The 22,700-nt window shown below is 43.9% G+C and overlaps 1 protein-coding gene across 2 annotated transcripts in view; it reads right to left on the reverse strand.

The window, feature by feature from the left end:
• Positions 1 to 22,700, reverse strand: part of MPP7 (MAGUK p55 scaffold protein 7) — a 339,705-nt gene that overhangs the window by 140,540 nt on the left and 176,465 nt on the right. For both annotated transcript variants that reach the window (XM_044295108.1, XM_044295109.1), the window contains exon 6: positions 17,738 to 17,818. In XM_044295108.1, coding sequence (XP_044151043.1) covers positions 17,738 to 17,818 — 81 coding nt within the window. The remainder of the gene's footprint in view (positions 1 to 17,737; positions 17,819 to 22,700) is intronic.

The following is a 22,700-nucleotide window of genomic DNA, read 5'->3' on the forward strand; positions in this document are numbered from 1 at the left end:
GTGACCGGTTTTTGTCTATGACTGGTCACACTTAGGAGGACAGCAGTCCTGCTAGTCCTGTGTATACCAATTGATTTGTCTAACAGCACCATTAGGCGGTGTTTGCAGTTAGACACAGAACACATCAGTCTGACTGCACTAACATTAAATGGCTGGTCTCACCAGCAACCTGCACATTTAGGATATAACAGTACAGCGATCGCCTTTGGTTAGGGACAAACTGCACCATGATTGCGTTCTGGCTGTATTGAGGGTGGATACCATAAATCCTCCTCAACAAAGGGCAGTACCTTGCTCTACTTGCTACTCCAGGTGCTGTTAACCACATTTGCTGGTAACAGTATCCTGATATGTGGGAACGCACCTAGCCAGCAACAAGCAGTGGCTGGGCTCGCTTAGTGGCAACCCCTTTGCACTAGCAGTGAGCATTTACTGTGCTGGTTTGGACAGTCTGGCACTCACCAGCAGTGTGTATATTCCACTCACTACTAGTGCAGCCAATGCCATCATCTAAGTGTTAGTGTCCTTTGAGTATGCCCAGTTGTATGGAGGGTGGCTGTCAAAAATCCCCCCATACATCTAAGGCGCAACAATTTGTGCGATTCGTCGCCTACTGTTGCCAAACAATTGGTGTTGTCAACAGTACATAGACACATGGTCAGCCACTCTGCTAACAAATAATAGTGGCTGTGTCTGGCTCACAGGCATTTTTCTTGGTACTAGCAGGGCCACATACCCTTTCAGTCCAGGGCATATATGATAATAGCCCTACATGCTGGCAAACAGTAAATTTGGCAAATAGTCCATCAGTATATAAGTGGTATGATGACATCAGTCTCCCACTATTGACATTTGCCATCATCAAATAAGCTTTGCCGGCAATAACTAATATCACCCCCTGTGGGTATATGGAATTGATTCTGCTTTTCTCCTCACTTTTGGAGTGAGCGATTCAGTATATCGCCTCCTATTGATAACATATAGTATTTTTTGTGGTGGGCCACAACTGTGTTTTTAACACCTTAGCAGTTATTTTGTGTTTTGTCTGTGTCATTTCAAATGTGACTCACAATGAATAGTGACACTTTTTAACAATGTGGTCAATAAAAGTGAAGTATTAAAGTAACCCGGGCCAAGATAGGTTTCTAATGCCTACATAGGCATTTGTAAATACCTGCTTTACACTTCTCCACAACTTTATCCCTGACCTGTCTGGTGTGTTCCTTGGTTTTCATGATGCTGTTTGATCACTAATGTTTTCTAACAAATCTCTTCACAGAACATCTGTAGTTATACTGAGAATAAATTACACACAGGTGACATCTGAAGGAAATTGGTCACACTGGATTTTATTTAGGGGTGCTATATACAAATGTACACCACACTTTTCAGATTTATATTTATTGAAAATTTTGAAAACCATGTATCATTTTCTTTTCACTTCACACATACTTGCTTCTTTGTGTTGGTCTATCACATAAAATACATTTAAGGTCTCATGAACATGCGGTCATGCGGTCACCGGGAGCAGGCACAGCCGCCGGGGGCCTTCAGCTGTTCTCGGAACTGCCTGCGCCCGGTGACCGCATTTAATCGGCTCGCTGCACAGGCACAATTAAGGGCTTACCTGTGCATTGCCGGACGGATGAGACTAACCTTACTAAAGATGGCAGTCGTATGTGTTCGCTGGCGAACATTGCGAACTGGCCATCACTGCTCATGAACACGAACACGTTTCTTCTCCGTGCCTGTTAGTTTTGTTTTTGTTTTATTTTTTTGCGGCCCCCTGTTCTATTAGGGGCCAGCTGTTCCTTTCTACACAGGGCCGGTATCCGTGTTTTACATATATACAATTTTTGGACTGCAAAACATGTGCATGAGCCCTAGGTTTGTGGGTGTAACGTGCAAAAATGTGGAAAGGTCCAAGGGGTATGAATACATTTTCAAGGCACTGTATATATTCCTTTGAATTTAGTTGTCTGAACTGCTTCACTATGAGATCATTATACCAGCACTAAGAAGTGGAAGGGAGCAGGGACACCACTGGGCATATATGAGTCCACCATCAAATGCAGAAGGTGGACCTGAATTTTGACCACAAGAGAAACAGCAGGGGGCACTACCAGAGAGGTAAATGTAATGTACACAAAAAATCTTATTGCCTGTATACTTTATATAAAACGCCCTATTCACTGCATAGTAATACTCTTTGTGGGATAACCCCTTTAATTACAGCCTGATAGTTTTTCTTGATTACAAAATGAAAATAAATCAATGCTAATATCAATGCTGGAAGCTGAACAACATGCAATTATCTCTGCTAAGAAGTGGGAACCCAACCAAAGGTTTGAAATAAAACAATCCCCTCTCCGGAATAGCGGCAGCTGAGATTCCACTTGTGCCTCTAACCTGAAATGCCAATCACTTCCAGTTTGTAATTGTGCCAAAGAAAGAAGGACAACATAATTGGCCCAAGCTGAAGGAACCGAGCAGCTCTTAATCCACTGTTTATTTTATTTGGGAAAATATGGCAAGCCACAAGCACGACAGGTCAGTAATCCAACCCAGACAGGAACACAGAGGAGAAGCTGTGGAGCAGGAATTATTGGGAAAAGAGCAGATGAAGGGATTCTGCAATTACAGTTTTAATGTGGAATTATCCTTCTTCTGTTCTTGTCGAGAGAGGCCGATTCATGAAAGCTGAACTACGGTCTAACTGCATATATCAAGTCTATGGTGGGAATTCATAATGCCCTGCACTCCAGAATTCTGGCTTCAAAAAGTTGAAAGATAGGTCTATGCAACTTATTCTGGTTACTTGTGCAAAAAATTTCAACTTTTTGAAGCCAGAAAACACCACTCACTCCGGTTTTGAAAAGTGGGTGGAAAAGTGGGCATAGTTAGCTATATTAAAGGGGCTGTCCGGTCATATGTATTGATGACCTAGTCAGAATAGGTCATCAATATCAGAACGGTTGGGGTCCAACACCTGGCCCCCCCCCCGATCATTTGTGTGAAGATGAAGGCGGCGCTACATGCAAGTCCTGCTTCCTGTTGATTACGATGCAATTCGTCTCGGAGGTGCAGTGTAATACAAGTACTCACTGGATTCTCTTGAATAGAGCGAGTGCTTGTAATTACATTACGCCGCTGCTGCAGACGAGGCGACGCATAGTATAATGACGAGTAAGCGGCACTCGCATGGTGGCCGCCTCCTCGTCAAACAGCTGATCGGCAGGGGTTACAGGAGTCGGACACCCGCCTATCTCATATGGATGACCTAGCCTGACGATAGGTCATCAATATATATGGCCAGAAAACCCCCTTAATGAGTTGCATTTTAGAATTACAAAAAGTTGCAAAAATAATTTTGAAAGTCAAAAGTGAAATAGCACTTCTAGACAAAAGTGCAAGGTTTAAAGAGGTTGTCCAGCTTTTACTAAGTGATGGCCTATCCTCAGTGGTGGTCCCACACCACAAACCCCCACCATTCAGTTGTAGCTCTGGTGCCAGAACTACACAGCACCATCACCTATGTAAGTGAGGGACCTCATTACTACAGAGCAGCTCCTATTGAAGTCAATGGGTGCAGCGCTGCAGTGACACGCTCTGTCTACTACATAGTTGATGGAGCTGTGTCTTTCCTGCACTGGAGCTACACCCAAACAGCTGATCGTGGGGAGTCCCGATGACCAGCTAATAGGCCATTATGTCATGATCAGTGTGGGGGGAAAACTCCAAACTAAACACAGGAGGGAAGGGGAACAGTAACTGGGCCTGGAAACTAGGGAAGGAACAGGCCACCTCCTAAACAACCATCAATATGAATAGACGTTGAAGGTAGGAATATTCATATGCTGGATACCTAGGCCCTTATATTCCTATAAGGCTCTGTAATTAGGTTAGGACCAGAGACAACCCATTCCTCCCCAGATGGACGAATAGAAGACTCTGTCTCAGGCCCAGATACAAACAACAGGGAATATAACAAACACAAAACAATAAGAAAAGACAAGACGTAGCTGAAAGTAGAAAACTGGCAACTCCAGAAGCACCACAGAGTACAACCGACCAGCTAGTTAGAAGACAGGAAGAAAATCTATAAACCGCACCTCCAAGAATGAGAAGCGGCTACTTATGGTAAAGGTAAATTACCAACAAGCAACACCTGAAGCAAGGGGTGTGGCATTTACCAAAACACAGACACAGTAAGATCCACAGGGAACTTGTCAATTTAACCCACGAGTTGCCAGTCTCTCCGATCTCCTGGTACCTGCCACAGGAATGTCCATGACACATCACTTGCTGGAAAACATTTAAAGATGGGCCAAGTTTAAAAACATTGCACAAAGTTTGATCAACTTGGTGCAAAGTACTCCAACGTAGACTTCAAGTATTATCCTCATGGTACAGGGATGGTTCTAGATTTGTTAAAAAGAGGTTGTCATGGACTAGATTACGCATGATTTTCATTTTTTACATTAATCGTGGGATATCCCCTTACAGAGTGCCTATAAGTCTGAACCATAGACAGGTGCCACTGTACAGGCTTGGTGTATATGGCTGTGATGGCTTTGCCAGTGCTTCAAGTGCTAAGTGGATTAACCCCGTTAAAAATGATCTAACCAGAATTAAAATTGAGCTTTGTTTCCCGAACTTAGACTAAATGGTAATGTGTGCCTGATCTAAAATCTACACTGAGCAAAAATATAAACGCAACACTTTCGGTTTTTTTCCCATTTTGCATGAGCTGAACTTAAAGATCTGAAACATTTTCTACATACACAAAAGACCCATTGGGCAGGCGTTATGTTATGGACAACGAACACAGGTGCATTTTTATTGAATGCACAGAGATACCGTGATGAGATCCTGAGGCCCATTGTTGTGCCATTCATCCACGACCATCACCTCATGTTGCAGCATGATAATGTACGGCCCCATATGGCAAGGATCTGTACACAATTCCTGGAAGCTGAAAACATCCCAGTTCTTGCAAGGTCAGCATACTCACCGGACATGTCACCCATTGAGCATGTTTGGGATGCTCTGGATCAGCGTATACGACAACGTGTTCCAGTTCCTGCCAATATTCTACAACTTCGGCTATTGAAGAGGAGTGGACCAACATTCCACAGGCCACAATCAACAACCTGATCAACTGTATGCAACGGAAATGCGCTGCACTGCATGAGGCAAATGGTGACTACACCAGATACTAACTGGTTTTCTGACCCCCACTCCCCCACCCCCTCAGTAAGGCAAAACTGTGCACTTTTCAGAGTGGCCTTTTATTGTGGGCAGTCTAAGGCTTTGTTCAAACCAGCATTCAGCCTTTCCGTTCTCCTGCTCCGTTATAGGAGCAGGGGAACGGAAAGGACAGATTGGGCACTTAGCCGAGCGGAGCCTACAGACCCCATAGACTATAATGGGGTCCGTTAGGTTTACGCTCAGAAGATGATTTTGGAGCGTAGACGAAAGTAGTACATGCAGGACTTTTGTCTCCGCTCCAAAATCTTCTTCTGAGCGTAAACCTAACGGACCCCATTATAGTCTATGGGGTCCGTAGGCTGCGTTCGCCTCAGTTATGTGCCCAATCCGTCCTTTCCGTTCTCCTGCTCCTATAACGGAGCAGGAGAACGGAAAGGCTGAGCGCTGATGTGAACTCAGTCTAAGGCACACCTGTGTAATATTCATGCTGTCTAATCAGCACCTTGATATGCCACACCTGTGAGGTGGGATGGATTATCTTGGCAAAGGAGAAGTGCTCACTAACACAGATTTAGACAGATTTGTGAACAATATTTGAGAGTAATGGGTCTTTTGTGTATGTAGAAAATGTTTCAGATCTTTGAGTTCAGCTCATGCAAAATGGGAGCAAAATCAAAAGTGTTGCGTTTATATTTTTGTTCAGTGTAGTACAGCAGTTTTTTCACAGTACTGTTTTGTCTAAGAGTCCTCATGAGAGTATAGAACAAGCCTCTTGCATGAAGATGAGGCAAACGTGCGGTGGTGCGCCAGTAACAACCAGATTGCAGTTTTCAACTTCTAGTCTGTACTAGAAAACTAACGGCTATTTTTTTCCTGTACTAATTTTCATCAATTAGGCCGGGTGTATCAGACTGATACACTGGGAACCCTAAAGAAGGATGGTTCATGTGACCGCAGCTGAGAACTTGAGTAGAAAATTTTTATTTGGTACAGTTCTGGTGTTTTTAGATTTGGATTTTTATCTGTATTGCCCCTTTAAGAGAAAAAAAAAAAAATCGATAAAGTCTAATGTTACAAACATGTGTGAGTTTCCGTATTCTCAGCTGTTTATAAGACATTGCATCAACATATTTTAGTATTACTTACATGAAACCAATGGACATATAAAACAAGGTGTGAAAATGCTTAACATCAACTAGCAGCAAATCATATTTTTGCAGCCTAGTAAAAAAATGCTTAAAAAGTAAAGAGCGCAACCTCAACTTTATATATTTATAGTTCAAAAAATAAGATATGGAAAACTAAAACCCATAAAAACCTTGATGTAGGCTTAAAAAAACTCAAGCCAGTCAGCTCATTGTGCCTCTCTGCTGAGACTTGTAGTTCCCCAACAAGTGTAGGACTTGAGGTTGTCTAAATGTAGTCTTATTGCAGTGTTTCCACAGCTTCTAGTCAGACCTCAGTATACACTATCTTGCTGAATCAGCCTTCTCGCTACATACTTCTGATGAGAGAAGAGATAAAAGGGAGGATGACTGCTCAATCAGACTACACTGGGTTTTGTTTGTAGTCTGTCACCATGGAGATGCATAAGTGTTGTAGAAACAACAACAACAGAACATTTTTGATCAAGATCTATTTAAAAGTTTCATTATTTTTTAATTTGCGATAAAATGGAAAAATAAAAAAAGTTGTGAAGGTATACACAGCCTATACTTAGTACTCCATTTTGTTACTATAATAAACTACTATAAACAGACCCTACATTCTCCCAGGTGAGGCACATGCAATTTTAAAGGGGTTGTCCTTAGATTAAGGGCTCATTCACATGACCGTGGTTTTGGTCCGCATCCGAACCGCATTTTTTTTTTTGCGGCTCGGGTGTGGACCCATTCACTTCAATGGGGCCGCAAAAGATGCGAACAGCACTCCATGTGCTGTCCGCATCCGTTGCTCCGTTCCATGGCGGCGCAAAAAATGATGAGGCATGTCCTATTCTTGTCCGTTTTGCGGACAAGAATAGGCATTTCTATAATAGGAAAATTGCGAAGGCACACGGGCGGCATCCGTATTTTGCGGACCGCAAAACAAGGCACATTCGTGTGAACAAGCCCTAAGTATTAGATTTATTATGAAAATATAATACGTTTGCACTAGCTTTATTAAAGCAACCTCAAGTGTCTCTTGATTCCCTCTCACAACATCCATCTCATCCATCCATCCAGTTCTGGTGAGAAGAAGATACTTGTAGTGCGCAGATTCTTATTGCAGTCTGCACAGAATCACTTTCTGCCTGTGTACAAGAGGATCTGGGAGGTGTGGCTTAGCTACTGAGCATGTGTGACCACCCGTACTGGACACATTAGATGGACATTTTGAAAGAATTAAAAGAACAGCAAAATCTAGACACAAGATAATTACTTTTAAATGTTTAAAAAAAAAAACATGTTATGTTTTTGGCGATCTAACAGAGTAAAATAATACTCGCCACGGGAACAACCCTTTTGAGTCATAGTGTAATCCAAGCATTCAGAACTCTATGACTGAGAAGGTAGGATGACATTAGCTGGGGCTCACTCAAGGTGCAAGCAAAAAAGAACGGTTCTGCATGTCCACACTCTGTTCAGTAGCAGGTATGTTGCACTACTACAGTGGCATCAGTCTCCCCCTTGAAAATTATGAAAAATTGATAGACAAAGTATACTGAAAACCTATCTTTATGCACTAAGCAGGCAATAAGCCAGAAAGTGGCTACAAAGAGGACCTCTTGCTGTGGAGGACTTATTCGTTCATTACATGGAGAGACCACTGATTTCAATGGTGTTATGGGTACTGGGTGTAAAACCACTGTACCAACCAACTAGTTTGGCTTTGGGCTCACAGTAAAGGCGTTACTGCTGAGGATGGCAGCTGATTCATGGCGGTCAGACACACAGGTGCAAAGCACTGAGGGATCAGGCAACATGAATAGCCTGGAGACGGGCTTAAGTCAGGGCAAGCAGTGTACCAGCATTTGAAAGGGACAAGTCTGAGTTCAGCATAGGCGGCAGTAGGGCATTCCGAGAAACCGGCTAGGGTCAGGGCAGGCAGCTAGAATTCAGAATTTGTAGTCAGGCTGGAGTACGGTACACAAGTAGTCAGACAGATAATATACCTATGATGGTTACTAAAGACTAGGAAACCTAAACCTCAGGCACCTTAAATACACAAGGTCACCCAGCCATTATGATGATTGCAGGGGCTGCACCTTGTGATCAGCTAATTTTTATGGAACCTTTCGAACAAAAAGTGTCGTTTGAGGGATTGTCCCTCAAAAGATCTTGAAAATAGTGAAACGTTTTCTATAAAAAAGTAACTTCTCTTTATACACTTAACAAGTGGCTTTACATGCTGAAACCAGAAAACTCCTTAAAAAGAAAATGGTCTCCAGTTCAATAGCCTTATATATAAGCCATAAGGTGGCTACAATGGGCGTCTCTTGCTGTGGAGGACTCAACCAATCTGTGCATTCCATGGACACTAAGTAATACTTTACTTCTCCTGTGGTGGAGCTGCAGGATACCTGAACGCTTACGGCAAGGTTCCTCCTCCGATTACAGATGATTGCTGGGTTCTCACCCTGTGATCAGATTATCCTTGTTGGGCCTTTCGAACAAAAAGGGACTGTTCAAAGTGAACATTTCCTTTAAGAGTGATAGCTGAAATCTTACTGATTGCTATTGGTAGAGTCACATTTTTAAGTGCCTGTCATCTGCTCACATCTGTGTAGCATGCAGAAACACTTCTAGACTGTAAGGCACATAGTCAGGTATGTGTATTCATAAACCTCATACTCGGCTGAACTGTAACCTCGGTTTTAAATAGCGCAGTTTATTGTGTGATCTTCGAATTGGATATATCGTTGAGAAAATGGTCCAGAAGAGGCACCAGTAAATCACCTCTAAGAACAGAAGGCAGACGAGTTACTTCCATCACTGCCAGGAGGAATATAAAATCCACCGCTCCCCTACAACATGGAGCAAGCCCCCCTAACCTCTTCACAGACAGAAGCCTGCACTGGAGAGAACATCAATGTACTACTGACCTCGCTGGCAGCAGGGACAGATCTGTGAATTTAATAACCATGTCCTCCATGCTGAAAACCAGCTGTCCACATATGTTTAAAGGCTTATTCAAATCACCTCAAACAAAAGGGAAAATGCTCGATTGGATTATTATGCATGCTACAGTATTTGAGCAGAGAAGAGGAAAATGTTGGGAGTTGGAGTCATTTCTAACCGCAAATTGCTTGTTCTGGCAAATATTTATTCATTTTCACATTGTGAAAATCAGTTTCTGCAGAAGAACAGAATCCACCTCTTTAGTAAATGACAATCAGTGGTGAGTTCCTGACCTCATTTCACATCGTGAACAAAGTCAATTAGGTAAAGAAATGACCTCAGATTCACCTTTACAGAATGGATCCGAACACTAAAGTCAATTAGGCTACACTCACATGACGGGTTACACTTTGGCCTTTCAGGGGTTAAAATAAAAAAACATCCATTTGAGAGCGCGGGGACACTTGCTCCTTACTGGATGCTGCAGGACCTGACATTTCCAGAGTGATGATGTCACCATGTCAAGTGTCAGGCCCTGCTGTCTCCAGTGAAGAGCAAGTGTCCCCGCACATTCAACTGGATAAGGTGAGAATAGGGACCACTATAAGGGGGGTGTTATTCCTATTGGGGAGCACTACACGGTCAGCATTATTCCTACTGGGGAGCACAAAAGGGGCCATTTATTATACAGAGGGACACTAGTGGAGGCTATTAGTAATACTTGGTGGCAATATGATGTCCAGGGAGCACTATGGGGGCATTATGTAAACTGTGAGGGCACTGCAGGGGTTGTAATGTTAAAAAACCTAATGAAATGCATCTGTTTCTAAAGACCGTTTTTTTAACGGACGTTACAAAAACTGATGCAAAACAGCCATTAAAAATGGATAGAGGGCAAGAACATGGATGCCATGAAAAACGGATAGATTTAATGGCCATTTTTTCACTGCTGCGTGAATGTAATCTTAGATGGAGGCTCTCAAATTTCTCTTTGCTCATGGGCAGCAGCCTGAAGGCTCACATGTAAAACGTCCTACCCAAAGGGCTTGATGTTAGGTGTTCACTGGCTACTAGGAAGACCATGCAAGGGCGTGACACGTTTATTACTAAAATTGCCAGAAATAATAAGCAGTGAAGCAGGAGGTTTTGTCCCATCAACAGTTCTGATCGCTCAGTAATATCCCATCTTTTTTTGGCACCTAATGGTGCATTTACAAGTGCCAACTGAGCAGGCAATTATCGGGAAGGAACCATTGCTTCCCCATAATTGCCTTCTTGTCCAAGGAGGCGAGAGCTACATTTACAGCGTATGAGGACGAGCGATTTGCTCGTTCATCTGGTGATCTGTGGCACCTTTACATGGGCCGATTAACAAGAATGAGTGTTTGTACAACCATTATTTCCCAATAATCTGCCTAACAATAGTCCCATGTAAAAGGAACCTTAACACCTTCAAAGTCCCACCCACCCCCCCTGCAAAACCTCTATTTGTGCACCCCTTTATAGGGGCAGATTATCGGGGCAATTAACAGGTTTGCAACAATTCTTGTTCCTGATGGCGCCCATGTAAAAGCGCTGCTGATGACCCAACAAACAAGCAAACCGCTCATTTGTCGGGTGATCCGTTTCTTATGTGGCGCATAAAATCATCATTTGTCGGGAGAACAATGTTTTGTGATAAAAGGGATGCACTGCTGACAAACAATGAATCAGTACAGCAACAAGTGATCATAGTAGCGATCATTCATCCCCATGCAGAGAGGATAACTGCTGCTTGTACATGAATGAGCTGGCCATGATCAGGAAATGACGGCTCGTCCCAGATCATTGCCCTGCTTATCAGGCCATGTAAATGGGCCCTTAGGGTGAGTTGCTGATGTGGGCTATTCAACTAAGCATTAGTAGATGGAATGCCTCACGGCCTGGCTTAAAGGGGTATTCCCATCTGGGACACTGAGGGCATATCGCTAGCATCCCACCTCTGGGACCTGCTTTTATCTCCAGAATCGGTCTCCAGACGTAAAGCACAATGCGCATGCATGGCTTGCTCTTCATTTACTGCTATGGGACTTCCGAGAAATAGCCAAGTGCTCCCACAGTGGATGAAGCAAGCACAGCTGGTCGCCCTTCACATCGGGGGTCCCATTCTGGAAATAGGAGCGGGTCCCAGAGGTTGGACCCACTCCTATCAGACATATCCTGGCAATATGCCATCAATGTCCCAGATAGGAATACCCCATTAACAGTTCTCTTGATAAGTTCTGGACTCCCAACTACTCTTTCTTAGCCTATTCTCTGTGTTACATTCAGCTACTGTATGTTCCTTAACCTTAACCAGTTTTGGCGGCTCGGATGCGACCCATTCACTTCAACGGGGCCGCAAAAGATGCGGACAGCACTCCGTGTGCTGTCCGCATCCGTTGCTCCGTTCCGTGGTTCGCAAAAAAATATACAACCTGTCCTATTCTTGTACGTTTTGCAGACAAGAATAGGCAGTTCTATTAAAGGCTGTCCGCGCCGTTCCGCAAATTGCAGAACGCACATGGACGCCATCCGTGTTTTGCGGATCCGCAATTTGCGGACTACAAAACACGCAACAGTCGTATGCATGAGGCCTTAAGCTGATTGTCTCGCAGTAATGCCATGGCCTTCTCGCAGCTTTTCCTAGGCCATCTGGCGTGACATTCATCAGTCACATGCCCCAGGCGCTGCTCAGACCCATTGAAGTGAATGGGGCTGAGCTGCAATACCAAGCACAGCCACTATACAACGTACGGCGCTGTGCTTGGTGAGCTGAGAGAAGACCATGGTGATACTGCGAGCACCACTGCCTTCTCAAACAGCTGATTGGTGGGGGTTCTGGGTGTTGGACCCCAACAATCAGATACTGATGACCTATCCAGAGGATAGCTCATCAGTATAAAGCCTAGTTCACACGTCAGTGATCTCCATCAGTGATTGTGAGCCAAAACCAGGTGCGGCTCTAAACACAGAGCAGGTGCAGATCTTTCCCTTATACCTTATGCCTGTGGAGGCTCCGATCCTGGTTTTGCCTCACAATCACTGATGGAAATTACTGACCAAAACACCGACGTGTGAATGAGGCTTAAAGGTCTCGCAAAACCCCTTTAAGGCTACTTTCACACTTGCGGCAGAGGATTTCGGCAGGCAGTTCCATCGTCGGAACTGCCTGCCAGATCCGGCAATACGTATGCAAACGTATGGCATTTGTCAGACGGATTTGGATGCGGATCCGTCTGACAAATGCATTGAAATGCCGGATCCGTCTCTCCGGTGTCATCCAGAAAAATGGATCCAGAATTTTTCTTTTTCGCATTTTTAAAAGGTCTGAGCATGCGCAGACTGCAAAAACTGATCCGTTTTGCCGAAACACCTGGGGCCGGATCTGGCATTAATACATTTCAATGTTCCGGAATATTGGACAGAGAAAATTTCTCTGTCCAGAAAAGGTAAAATGACTGAACTGAAGACATCCTGATGCATCCTGAACAGAATGCTCTCCATTCAGAATGCATGGGGATAATACTGACCAGTTTTTTCCCGGTATTGAGCCCCTAGGACAGAAATCAATACCGGAAAAGAATAATACTAGTGTGAAAGTACCCTAAGGCTAGTGATCCGGCAAGCAGTTCTGGATGCGAATCCGTCACTCAAATGCATAGCAAAAACGGATCCGTCTGTCATATGGACAAACTGATCCGTTTCAATTTTTTCAGATTTTTAAAGGTCTGCGCATGCGGCATTGCGGTATTTTTTATGCCGGATCCGGCACTAAAACGTTTAAATGTATCCGGTATGCTGTATCTCCTCCATCCAAAACGCCGTTCAGTGACTGAACTGAAGACATCCTGATGCAAACTGAACGGATTACTCTCCATTCAGAATGCATGGGGATAAAACTGATCAGATCTTTTCCGGTATTGAGCCCCTAGGACGGAACTCAGTCCTGGAAAAGAACACTGTACAATGGAAATTTTACTAGGTACAGTACCTCCACAAGGTAGGTTTTAGCTTCAGTTTTCTTTTATTGTTTTGTAGGTTTTAAATTTGTTCAATAATAATATGAACCAAAAAATATAAACTCAAATGACATTAAAAGGGTTGTCCAACCCCAAAAATGACCCCCCCCCATCCCCCAAATGCCCAGGCCCCTTGCACAGATTTTACTTGCCTCGCTCCCCGGCACCTGCATCGCTTCTGATGCCCACGCGGCGGCCGTTGCGGGGATCAAAACATCAGGCGACAGATGGGGGACAGCCAATAGCAGGCCGCGACGGGAACGAGCCTCCCTAGCATTGCAGTGACACTAGGGAGGCTCTAGCTTGGCTTTTGTAAGGGGCTTGAATGTGGTTTGGAAAGACATGTACACGATGTGCTGAGCGCACGTGGTAAGAAAACCTGGTTACTGGAACTTCTGCTCTAACGGAATAAAGTAGAAGATGTTTCCATACCGCGAGCAGTTTCTTTCTTTTGCCTGTTCCCTATTAACGTTACAATAAATTGCAATTGGATATTTTTTTTGAAATGACATTTTAATAGTTTATGAAAACACCAGTCATAAAAATACACAGATTATTCTCACAACAGAGGGGCCACTGTGCCTAGAAAACGGCCACGGTCAGCATAAAAAATGTCAAAAAGGCAAGAAAAAAAACCTCAACAAAACTGGGGATCAAATCTCCAACCTATAATGAACTTTCCATAATAGTACGAGTTATCATTTCTGTTACATCCTTTGATAAAGTTCCACAACATTTTCTTTACATTTTTTCATCATTGCATTTCAAGAAGTATAACTTTTTTTATTTTTCTGTCAATCTAGCCATATGAGAAATAGTTTTTTACAGGACAAGCTGAAGTTTTGAATGGGATGATTTTTGGGGACACAACTTACTGATTAACTTTCAGGGGGATAGGAAAAAAAAAAGCAATACGATTACAGTGATTTACATTTTACAAAAAAATGTTTTTACATCACTGTATCCCAAGACCAATAACTTTTTTTTCTTTTTCCCGCTCTCTGGAGATGTGTGAGGGCTTGATTTTTGCAGGATGACTTTTCTATTGGCACCATTTTGGGACACATAAAACTTTTTAATTGTTCATTCCATTTTTCTGGTGGCGAATAAGAAAAAAACTGCAATTCTAGTGCTTTTTTTTTTTTCACTTGTTCACCTTGCAGGACAAATTACATAATAATTGTGTTGTGCGGGTCATTACGGAAATGGCGATACCAAATATGTGGAGGGGTTTTATTTTTGCAATTTTTCCCATTGAAAAGCATTTTTTCTATGGAAAAAAGGTGCATTTTTTAACTTCTGATCGCTGCTATAATACACAGTACTGCTTATGCAGTACAGTGTATTATACTGTCAATATCATTTTGACAGGCACTACTAATCTGCACCTCTGGTGCAGCCTAATATACACTGCAGGGAGACCTGGAAGCCTTCATTAGGCCTATTTAACACAGTGTTACCTTACCCTGCCATCTCGCTCACAGCTGTGCGAATACCTGAGAGAGGGAGCTGCCTTCCTCTAAACCACTTAGATGCTGCAGTAACAGCCCGGATTGGAACTTCTGGTGATTCAGGCTGTTAGAGCAGGAGCCATGGCACTAAGGCTCCTAAATGACCACTGTAAAAAGGAGTATTGGTGGTCACTAAGGGGTTAAAATACAAGTTTGTCCCTACGTGGTGATAAAAGTACATAATCTTGTTGCTGTATCATTTACCTTGGCGTATATATTTTAAAAAAAAAATATCACAAGGAGTCTAAAAGTGCAATATTTTACCATAATAAAGGTGTAGGCTGAGCAGCTATTTCCTTTTGGCCAAGTGTGCATGTGTTCCTAATAGACAGAGGGAGAAAGCTGCTGTCACCCTTACCTCTTGCGGCTTTTCTTCCGTGTAAATAAAAGGATCAGGCAAGTAGAAATCCAACATGCTCAACCCTTTTCCCACTGATGTCTGCTGGTGAGGACATTCCCATACACTATAGATGGTTGGATGGTCCTCCAGAAATCAGTGGACAATGTTTATCTAATCATGTGTAAGGCCAGCTTAGTCTATACAGGAGGAGCTCTCCATCTAATTGGTTAGGGTAGGAATAGGCTAGGTCTACACGACGACATTTGTCGCGCGACCTTGACAGATAGGGCGCAACAGTTGTCGCGTGACATTTTGTTGCACCAATGTCGCGCGACAATTTTTATAATGGCAGTCTATGGTGTCGCACTGCAACATGCGACATGTTGCGACTGCGACGTGACAGTCGCAGAAAAATCCATCTTGAATAGATTTTCTGCGACTGTCGCGTCGCAGTCGCAGCATGTCGCATGTTGCAGTGCGACACCATAGACTACCATTATAAAAATTGTCGCGCGACATTGGTGCAACAAAATGTCGCGTGACAAATGTCGTCATGTAGACCTAGCCATACTGCCTTATATTTTTGTACATATGATCCAAGACTATTTGTGAGCTACAGACAAATTTGGCTAAAGAAGTGAAAGAAAACCTTTAGAAATGACCCTAAACCGACCCTAATACGCAGAGCACATAATAGTCTCAAAGAACATATCTGAGCTGATGCGTTTCCCGTTGTCTGGCTTATGTATACTCTGCCATGTATGTATATATGGCCTTAGTTACACTATAAGGGCTCATGCACACGACCGTATGGCTTTTTCAGTGTTTTGCGATTTCTTACGGATCCGTTGTTCCGTTTTTTGTTTCCGTTCCGTTTTTCTGTATGCCATATACAGTATACAGTAATTACATAGAAAAAATTGGGCTGGGCAAAACATTTTCAATAGATGGTTCAGCAAAAACGGAACGGATACGGAAGACATACGGATGCATTTTCGTATGTGTTCCGTTTTTTTTGCGGACCCATTGACTTGAATGGAGCCAAGCGGCGTGATTTGCGGGCAATAATAGGACATGTTCTATCTTTTCACGGCACGGAAATACTGATATACTGAAATGGACTGCACACGGAGACACTTCAGTATTTTTTGCTGAACCATTGAAATGAATGGTTCAGTATATGTTCCGCATACTGAACTAAAAAAACGTCCAGTATACTGAACGCAAAATACTGTCGTGTGCATGAGCCCTAATACTGATATATAGATACCATATATTGGTATTTTATACCTGGTTAGTTAAGTACTGAACATATATAGCAGTTTTAATAGATCACAAAATATGTTATAGGTTATGTTTTCAGTGATAGCGGAGTCGCTCCCAATTTCTCCATACACATACATGATCGGGTCAGCTGATCGTGCATGTGCTGTGAATGAGAGAGGGGAGAAAGCTGATGCCGGACCCCTCTGGTGGGCTGCTTATCTTCCCGCTAACAAAAGGATCAGTCATGTTGAAATCCAGAATGCCTGCCATCTGCTGTTGGGAGGCTCCCCATACACATTAGATGGTTGGCCAATCACGCTGAAATCAGCGGGCTCAACCGACATATCAGCTTTAGGGTCCATTCACACATCCACAATTCTGTTCCGAATTTTGCGGAACGGAATTGCGGACCCATTCATTTCTATGGGGCCGCACAATGTGCTGCCCAGATTCGGAAATGCGGACCCGAAATTCCGTTCCCCCCAAAAAAATAGAACATGTCTTATTCTTGCGGACAAGATTAGGCATATTCTATTATAGTGCCGGCGATGTGCGGTCCGCAAAATGCCGATGTCCGTGTTTTGTGGATCCACGGATCTGCAAAACACACACGGATGTGTGAATGGACCCTTACTACTACATTTTCAATGAAGGATGTTTTAAGACTTGGGGCCTTGAAGTGGTCTTCCTGGTGTTTAATATTGATGAGCTATCCTCAGGGGTCCGACTCTTGGCTGTTTGAGGAGGCCGCAGTGCTCTGTTGAGTGTCACAACCTCCTTGTTGCTTGCCAAGCACAGCACCATCCATTGGCTAGTGGCCGTGTTTAGTATTGCAGATCAGCCCCGAGTGTGACCGAAGAATGTGACGTCACTGGCCTAGGAAGAGGCCGCGGCTCTCCTCCACCTGGTCTCTTGACTGATCAGCGGGAGTGGCGATCCTGAGGATAAGCCATCAATGTAAAAATTTTGGAAAACCCTTTTAAAAGTTACAAGGAATGGAATGTGTGTATCTTTAAATGGCCTTATACGACCCGTCCGAGCTTCTGTCCACAGGTTGTCACAACAGTATAATTTGGGGTTTACAGTCCATCAACCATATATTTTCTTGGATGGATGAAGTCAAGAGGTGCATTTATTTTTCGCCTCCTCCCGTCTCCTCTTAGGAGTACAGGCAGTTCTTCGAGGAGAATTACACCGGATTTCAGATAAATAATCCCTTTCTTTTCACTGCGGCCTAGCGGACGGCCTGCAGGTGTAGCGTGTCCTTACCTTCAGGTTTGGTTTCGACAGCAGTTTCAACAGCTCTCTGATCTCGCTGTTCAGTGGTCGGCTCTGCAGTTCCTCAGCCAGCTGTGAAGGAGACAGAATGGACACCGTGAACATTTAGCTGAACATTGCCTCACCCAGGGCGTCAGTGACAACCCGAGAATCTATCTTCTTTGAGGATATTGCTTTCCAGTGTGCTCAAAACAGAAGCCAGCGTGAACAAAAACAGCCCATTAATCACCCGTCCAGTGCTACGGGCCTCGGCGGACCGGATTCAAGCCAGTTCTTTCAGTGGAGTTAAACCCGAGTAATCGTATCTGGCGGCGGGAGAAGTCAGATCACAGTTTGATTTATGGCTAGGGGGGCAAAGTCGTGCACTTCATTCAGAGGAATGGCTCTTTGCATACAGACAAAGGCCTGCTTGTAAAAACCGATGGATCAAACTTTGACACTGTCCAAGTTTAAAGAAAAAAAAAAGCTGCTTGTGAACGAGGTGGTAGAACCTGATTCTCTTCCAATATCTCATAGAGGATGTGCTGTTTGAGACGGGTTAAGAAGGGAAAAAATACAGTGAACACTGCTTAAAGGGGTCGTCTCACTTCAACAAGTGGCATTTATCATGTAGAGAGAGTGAATACAAGGCACTTACTAATGTATTGTGATTGTCCATATTGCCTCCTTTACTGGCAGGATTTCATTTTTCCATCACATTATACACTGCTTGTTTCCATGGTTACGACCACCCTACAATCCAGCAGCGGTGGCCGTGCTTGAACATTATAGGAAAAAGCGTCGGCCTCTCTGGTGGTCAGGATCGTGGCAGTGCACATAGGTACGCATGCGCAGCGGCTCTTGTCTTGGCCACCTCGTACCTGTGCGGTGGTCGTAACATCTGGAAACGAGCAGTGTATAATGTGATGAAAAAAGGAATCCGGCCAGCAAAGGAGGCAATATGGACAATCACAATACATTAGTAAGTGCCTTGTATTAACTTTCTCTACATGATAAATGTCATTTGGCGAAGTGAGACGACCCCTTTAATGACCATACCCTATATAACGCTTCCAGACACGCAGAACCTGCTCAACTGCAAGCAACATGCCCTGCGAGCTATAACAAGGGTGCTGTTAAGAGGCAGCCCAGAAGTCTCAGAAATGAATGTAATAAAAATTATAAAATAAATAAAAAAACAACAACCGTTACTGACCTGTTGCATCCGCTGTGGCTCCAATGCCGACGCACCACTGGTTTTCCTGGACTAATGACATGCCTTGAAGCCAGATGGCTGCAGCAGCCAATCACTGACCTCAGCAGTGATGCTAGGATGTATGGCATCCGGCTGCTGTGGCCACTATTCAGCTGCGGCAGGCACATGGATGTACGGCATGTCGTCGGTGCAGGAAAACAAAGACTGGCAGGGACCACCGGAGTTGCAGGGTGAGTAAATTTTGCTTTTATAGCTTAGATTTCTTGCTATTAGGTTGATTTCTTAAACTCTCGGACAACCCCTTTTGTGCTATTTTGTAATGTTTTCTCACAACTCAAGCCCCAGATCAGCTGTTATCACCATGTAGGGCATGGACGGTCCAGGGTGGGAGCCTCTCTAACAAGGAAGCTCTCCATTCTAATTAAAGGGGTCTACACGTAGGAGCCTCTCTAACAAGGCAGCTCTCCATTCTAATTAAAGGGGTCTACACGTAGGAGCCTCTCTAACAAGGCATCTCTCCATTCTAATTAAAGGGGTCTACACGTAGGAGCCTCTCTAACAAGGCAGCTCTCCATTCTAATTAAAGGGGTCTACACGTAGGAGCCTCTCTAACAAGGCATCTCTCCATTCTAATTAAAGGGGTCTACACGTAGGAGCCTCTCTAACAAGGCAGCTCTCCATTCTAATTAAAGGGGTCTACACGTAGGAGCCTCTCTAACAAGGCATCTCTCCATTCTAATTAAAGGGGTCTACACGTAGGAGCCTCTCTAACAAGGCAGCTCTCCATTCTAATTAAAGGGGTCTACACGTAGGAGCCTCTCTAACAAGGCAGCTCTCCATTCTAATTAAAGGGGTCTACACGTAGGAGCCCCTCTAACAAGGCAGCTCTCCATTCTAATTAAAGGGGTCTACACGTAGGAGCCTCTCTAACAAGGCAGCTCTCCATTCTAATTAAAGGGGTCAACATGTAGGAGCCTCTCTAACAAGGCAGCTCTCCATTCTAATTAAAGGGGTCTACACGTAGGAGCCTCTCTAACAAGGCAGCTCTCCATTCTAATTAAAGGGGTCTACACGTAGGAGCCTCTCCAACAAGGCAGCTCTCCATTCTAATTAAAGGGGTCTACACGTAGGAGCCTCTCCAACAAGGCAGCTCTCCATTCTAATTAAAGGGGTCTACACGTAGGAGCCCCTCTAACAAGGCAGCTCTCCATTCTAATTAAAGGGGTCAACATGTAGGAGCCTCTCTAACAAGGCAGCTCTCCATTCTAATTAAAGGGGTCTACACGTAGGAGCCTCTCTAACAAGGCATCTCTCCATTCTAATTAAAGGGGTCTACACGTAGGAGCCTCTCCAACAAGGCAGCTCTCCATTCTAATTAAAGGGGTCTACATGTACTAATGCCGCTGGGAGTTATTATATTAACCTGGTACACGACTGCACCACCATCTCAATAAAATAAAAAAAAAACACCACAGGGAGAGTTTCAGGACCGCGTCAAAATCTGCCACGTTTCCCAAAGAACATACTGCCGCAGTTTTTGCTGTGGATTTTCATTGCTATGGTCCAAAGGTGTCGGCGCGGTCTTGAAAACCACACATCAAAATTCCTCGGCTCAACTAAAGATCATGTCATCCTGGATTATTTAAATTTCAATAAATTTTTTGAAAAGGTTAGGCCACGATTGATGAAAATCAGTCGTCCTATAGTACATGACAATCTCTTTCTAAGGCTACTTTCACACTTGCGTTTACATTTTCCGATATTGAGATCCGGCAGATGATCTCAATACCGGAGAAAACCGCCTCAGTTTTGTCCCCATTCATTGTCAATGGGGACAAAATGGTACTGAACAGAACTGAGTGCTCCAAAATGCATTCCATTCCGTTTGGTTGAGTTCCCAGACCGGAAAGCAAACAGCAGCAAGCCGGTTTTCTTTCCGCCATGGGTTGCGGAGCATGACCCACAATGCAAGTCAATGGGACAGATCCGTTTTCTCTGACACAATCTGACATAATAGAAACCAGATCCATCCCCCGTTGACTTTTAATGGAGTTCATGACGGATCAGTCCTTGCTATGTTAAAGATCATACAACCGGATCCGTTCTTAGCGGATGCAGAAGCGTTTTTGCTGAGCCCTGCTGGATCCGGCAAAAATGCTAGTGTGAAAGTAGCCTTACTAATCTAGAACCAGCCCTGAACCTCACATGGATTCTGAGATCTTCCCATTCATTGCTCCAACTGTTCTGCTAGATTTATTTCAGGCTGGCAGCTCAGGTGTCCTTTGACAGGACTCTCAGGAGGCGTGCCCTTTCTGCTGTAGCTCTTTCCCTGTAAATGCCACAGCTTCTAACAGAGGATATGGCGGGTGGCAGACTTAAACTGAGCACCTGTGACCACCTTGGACAAGAAATAAGGAAAAGAACAAGCTGCAGATGGCGCTATACAGATAGAAACATTTGCAATGAGCTTTTCTCACAGGTCTTCAAAGCACAGGGATAGCATGGCTGGGGCGACTCCCTGGGATGTCAGTGGCTGCCATATAGGTGCTCGACCCCAACACACAATGCAAGTCGATCGACTACTTCCACAGTTCCGTTTAACTTTTCCGGTATTGAGATCCGGCAGAGGATCTCAATACTGGAGAAATAACGGATGCAGATCGTTATATTATCAGTAGAGATGAGCGAATTTCATATTTTGAAATTCATTCACACTTTGTTCAGTGGTAAAAGGTAAATTGCGTTATGGATTCCCTTACCACGGACTATAACGCAATTCTATGACGGAATGCCTCTAGAGACATTACGTTATTCATTCCGTCATAATAGAAGTCTATGGGCTGCAAAAAAGATCCGTCCCAGTTATGCAGGAGAGGACTCCCTGCATAACGGAAACGGGACGAATCCGTTATGCAGGCCATAGACTTCTATTATGACGGAATGAATAACGGAATGCCTCTAAAGCCATTCAGTCATAGAATTGCGTTATGGTCCGTGGCAAGGGAATCCATAACGCAATTCACCTTTTACACCAAACGAAGTGTGAACAAATTTCATAAGCGGAAATTCGCTCATCTATATCAGTAACAAAAGCGTTTTTGCTCAGGCAAAAACGCAAGTGTGAAAGTAGCCTAAAAAGTATTTCATATAGCTCAATGCAAAATGAAAGAGGAACAAACAATCATTATTATGATCATTCATCCCCCACCGATGTATATTATTGGGAGCACATAACCTGCTGCCGTCAAATCGATTTGCGGTGCTCCATGAAAGATGTGATCACCCCTCAAACCAGCGATTTGCTCATTTTTCCGTGGCACCTTTACTGGGGCCAAGCTATTGGATACAAGCATTCATCTGTAACATTTTAAAAGGGGAGAGAGAAAAAAAGGGCATGAAAACTAAACGCCATGACTGTTGGTTCTGCCACAAGGCAGTGTCTCATGTCAGCTTTGGGCGATCCCTTTTACTCTTAAGTGACAAGGGACCCGAGGAACTCAGATGTAATCTATTAGAGAACAAGTCAGCAAGTATTCTACTTCTCCACAGCGCCCCAGCAGGTAAATTGAAGCATTACATAATTCACACTGCAGCCTCAGCCCATAAAACCATGGAGTGACTTCTGAAATCCTTTTAAATGTAAAGGTTCTCCTCTAGATTCCTGGCATGGTTTACAAACCGCATGTTACTGTAACCTCCTTAATACCTGCGAAGGCTATAGATAAAATAATTCATCCTTGCATGTTGTTAACATAATGT

Source organism: Bufo gargarizans, chromosome 5, assembly GCF_014858855.1.
Source record: "Bufo gargarizans isolate SCDJY-AF-19 chromosome 5, ASM1485885v1, whole genome shotgun sequence".
Taxonomy (NCBI): Eukaryota; Metazoa; Chordata; class Amphibia; order Anura; family Bufonidae; genus Bufo; species Bufo gargarizans.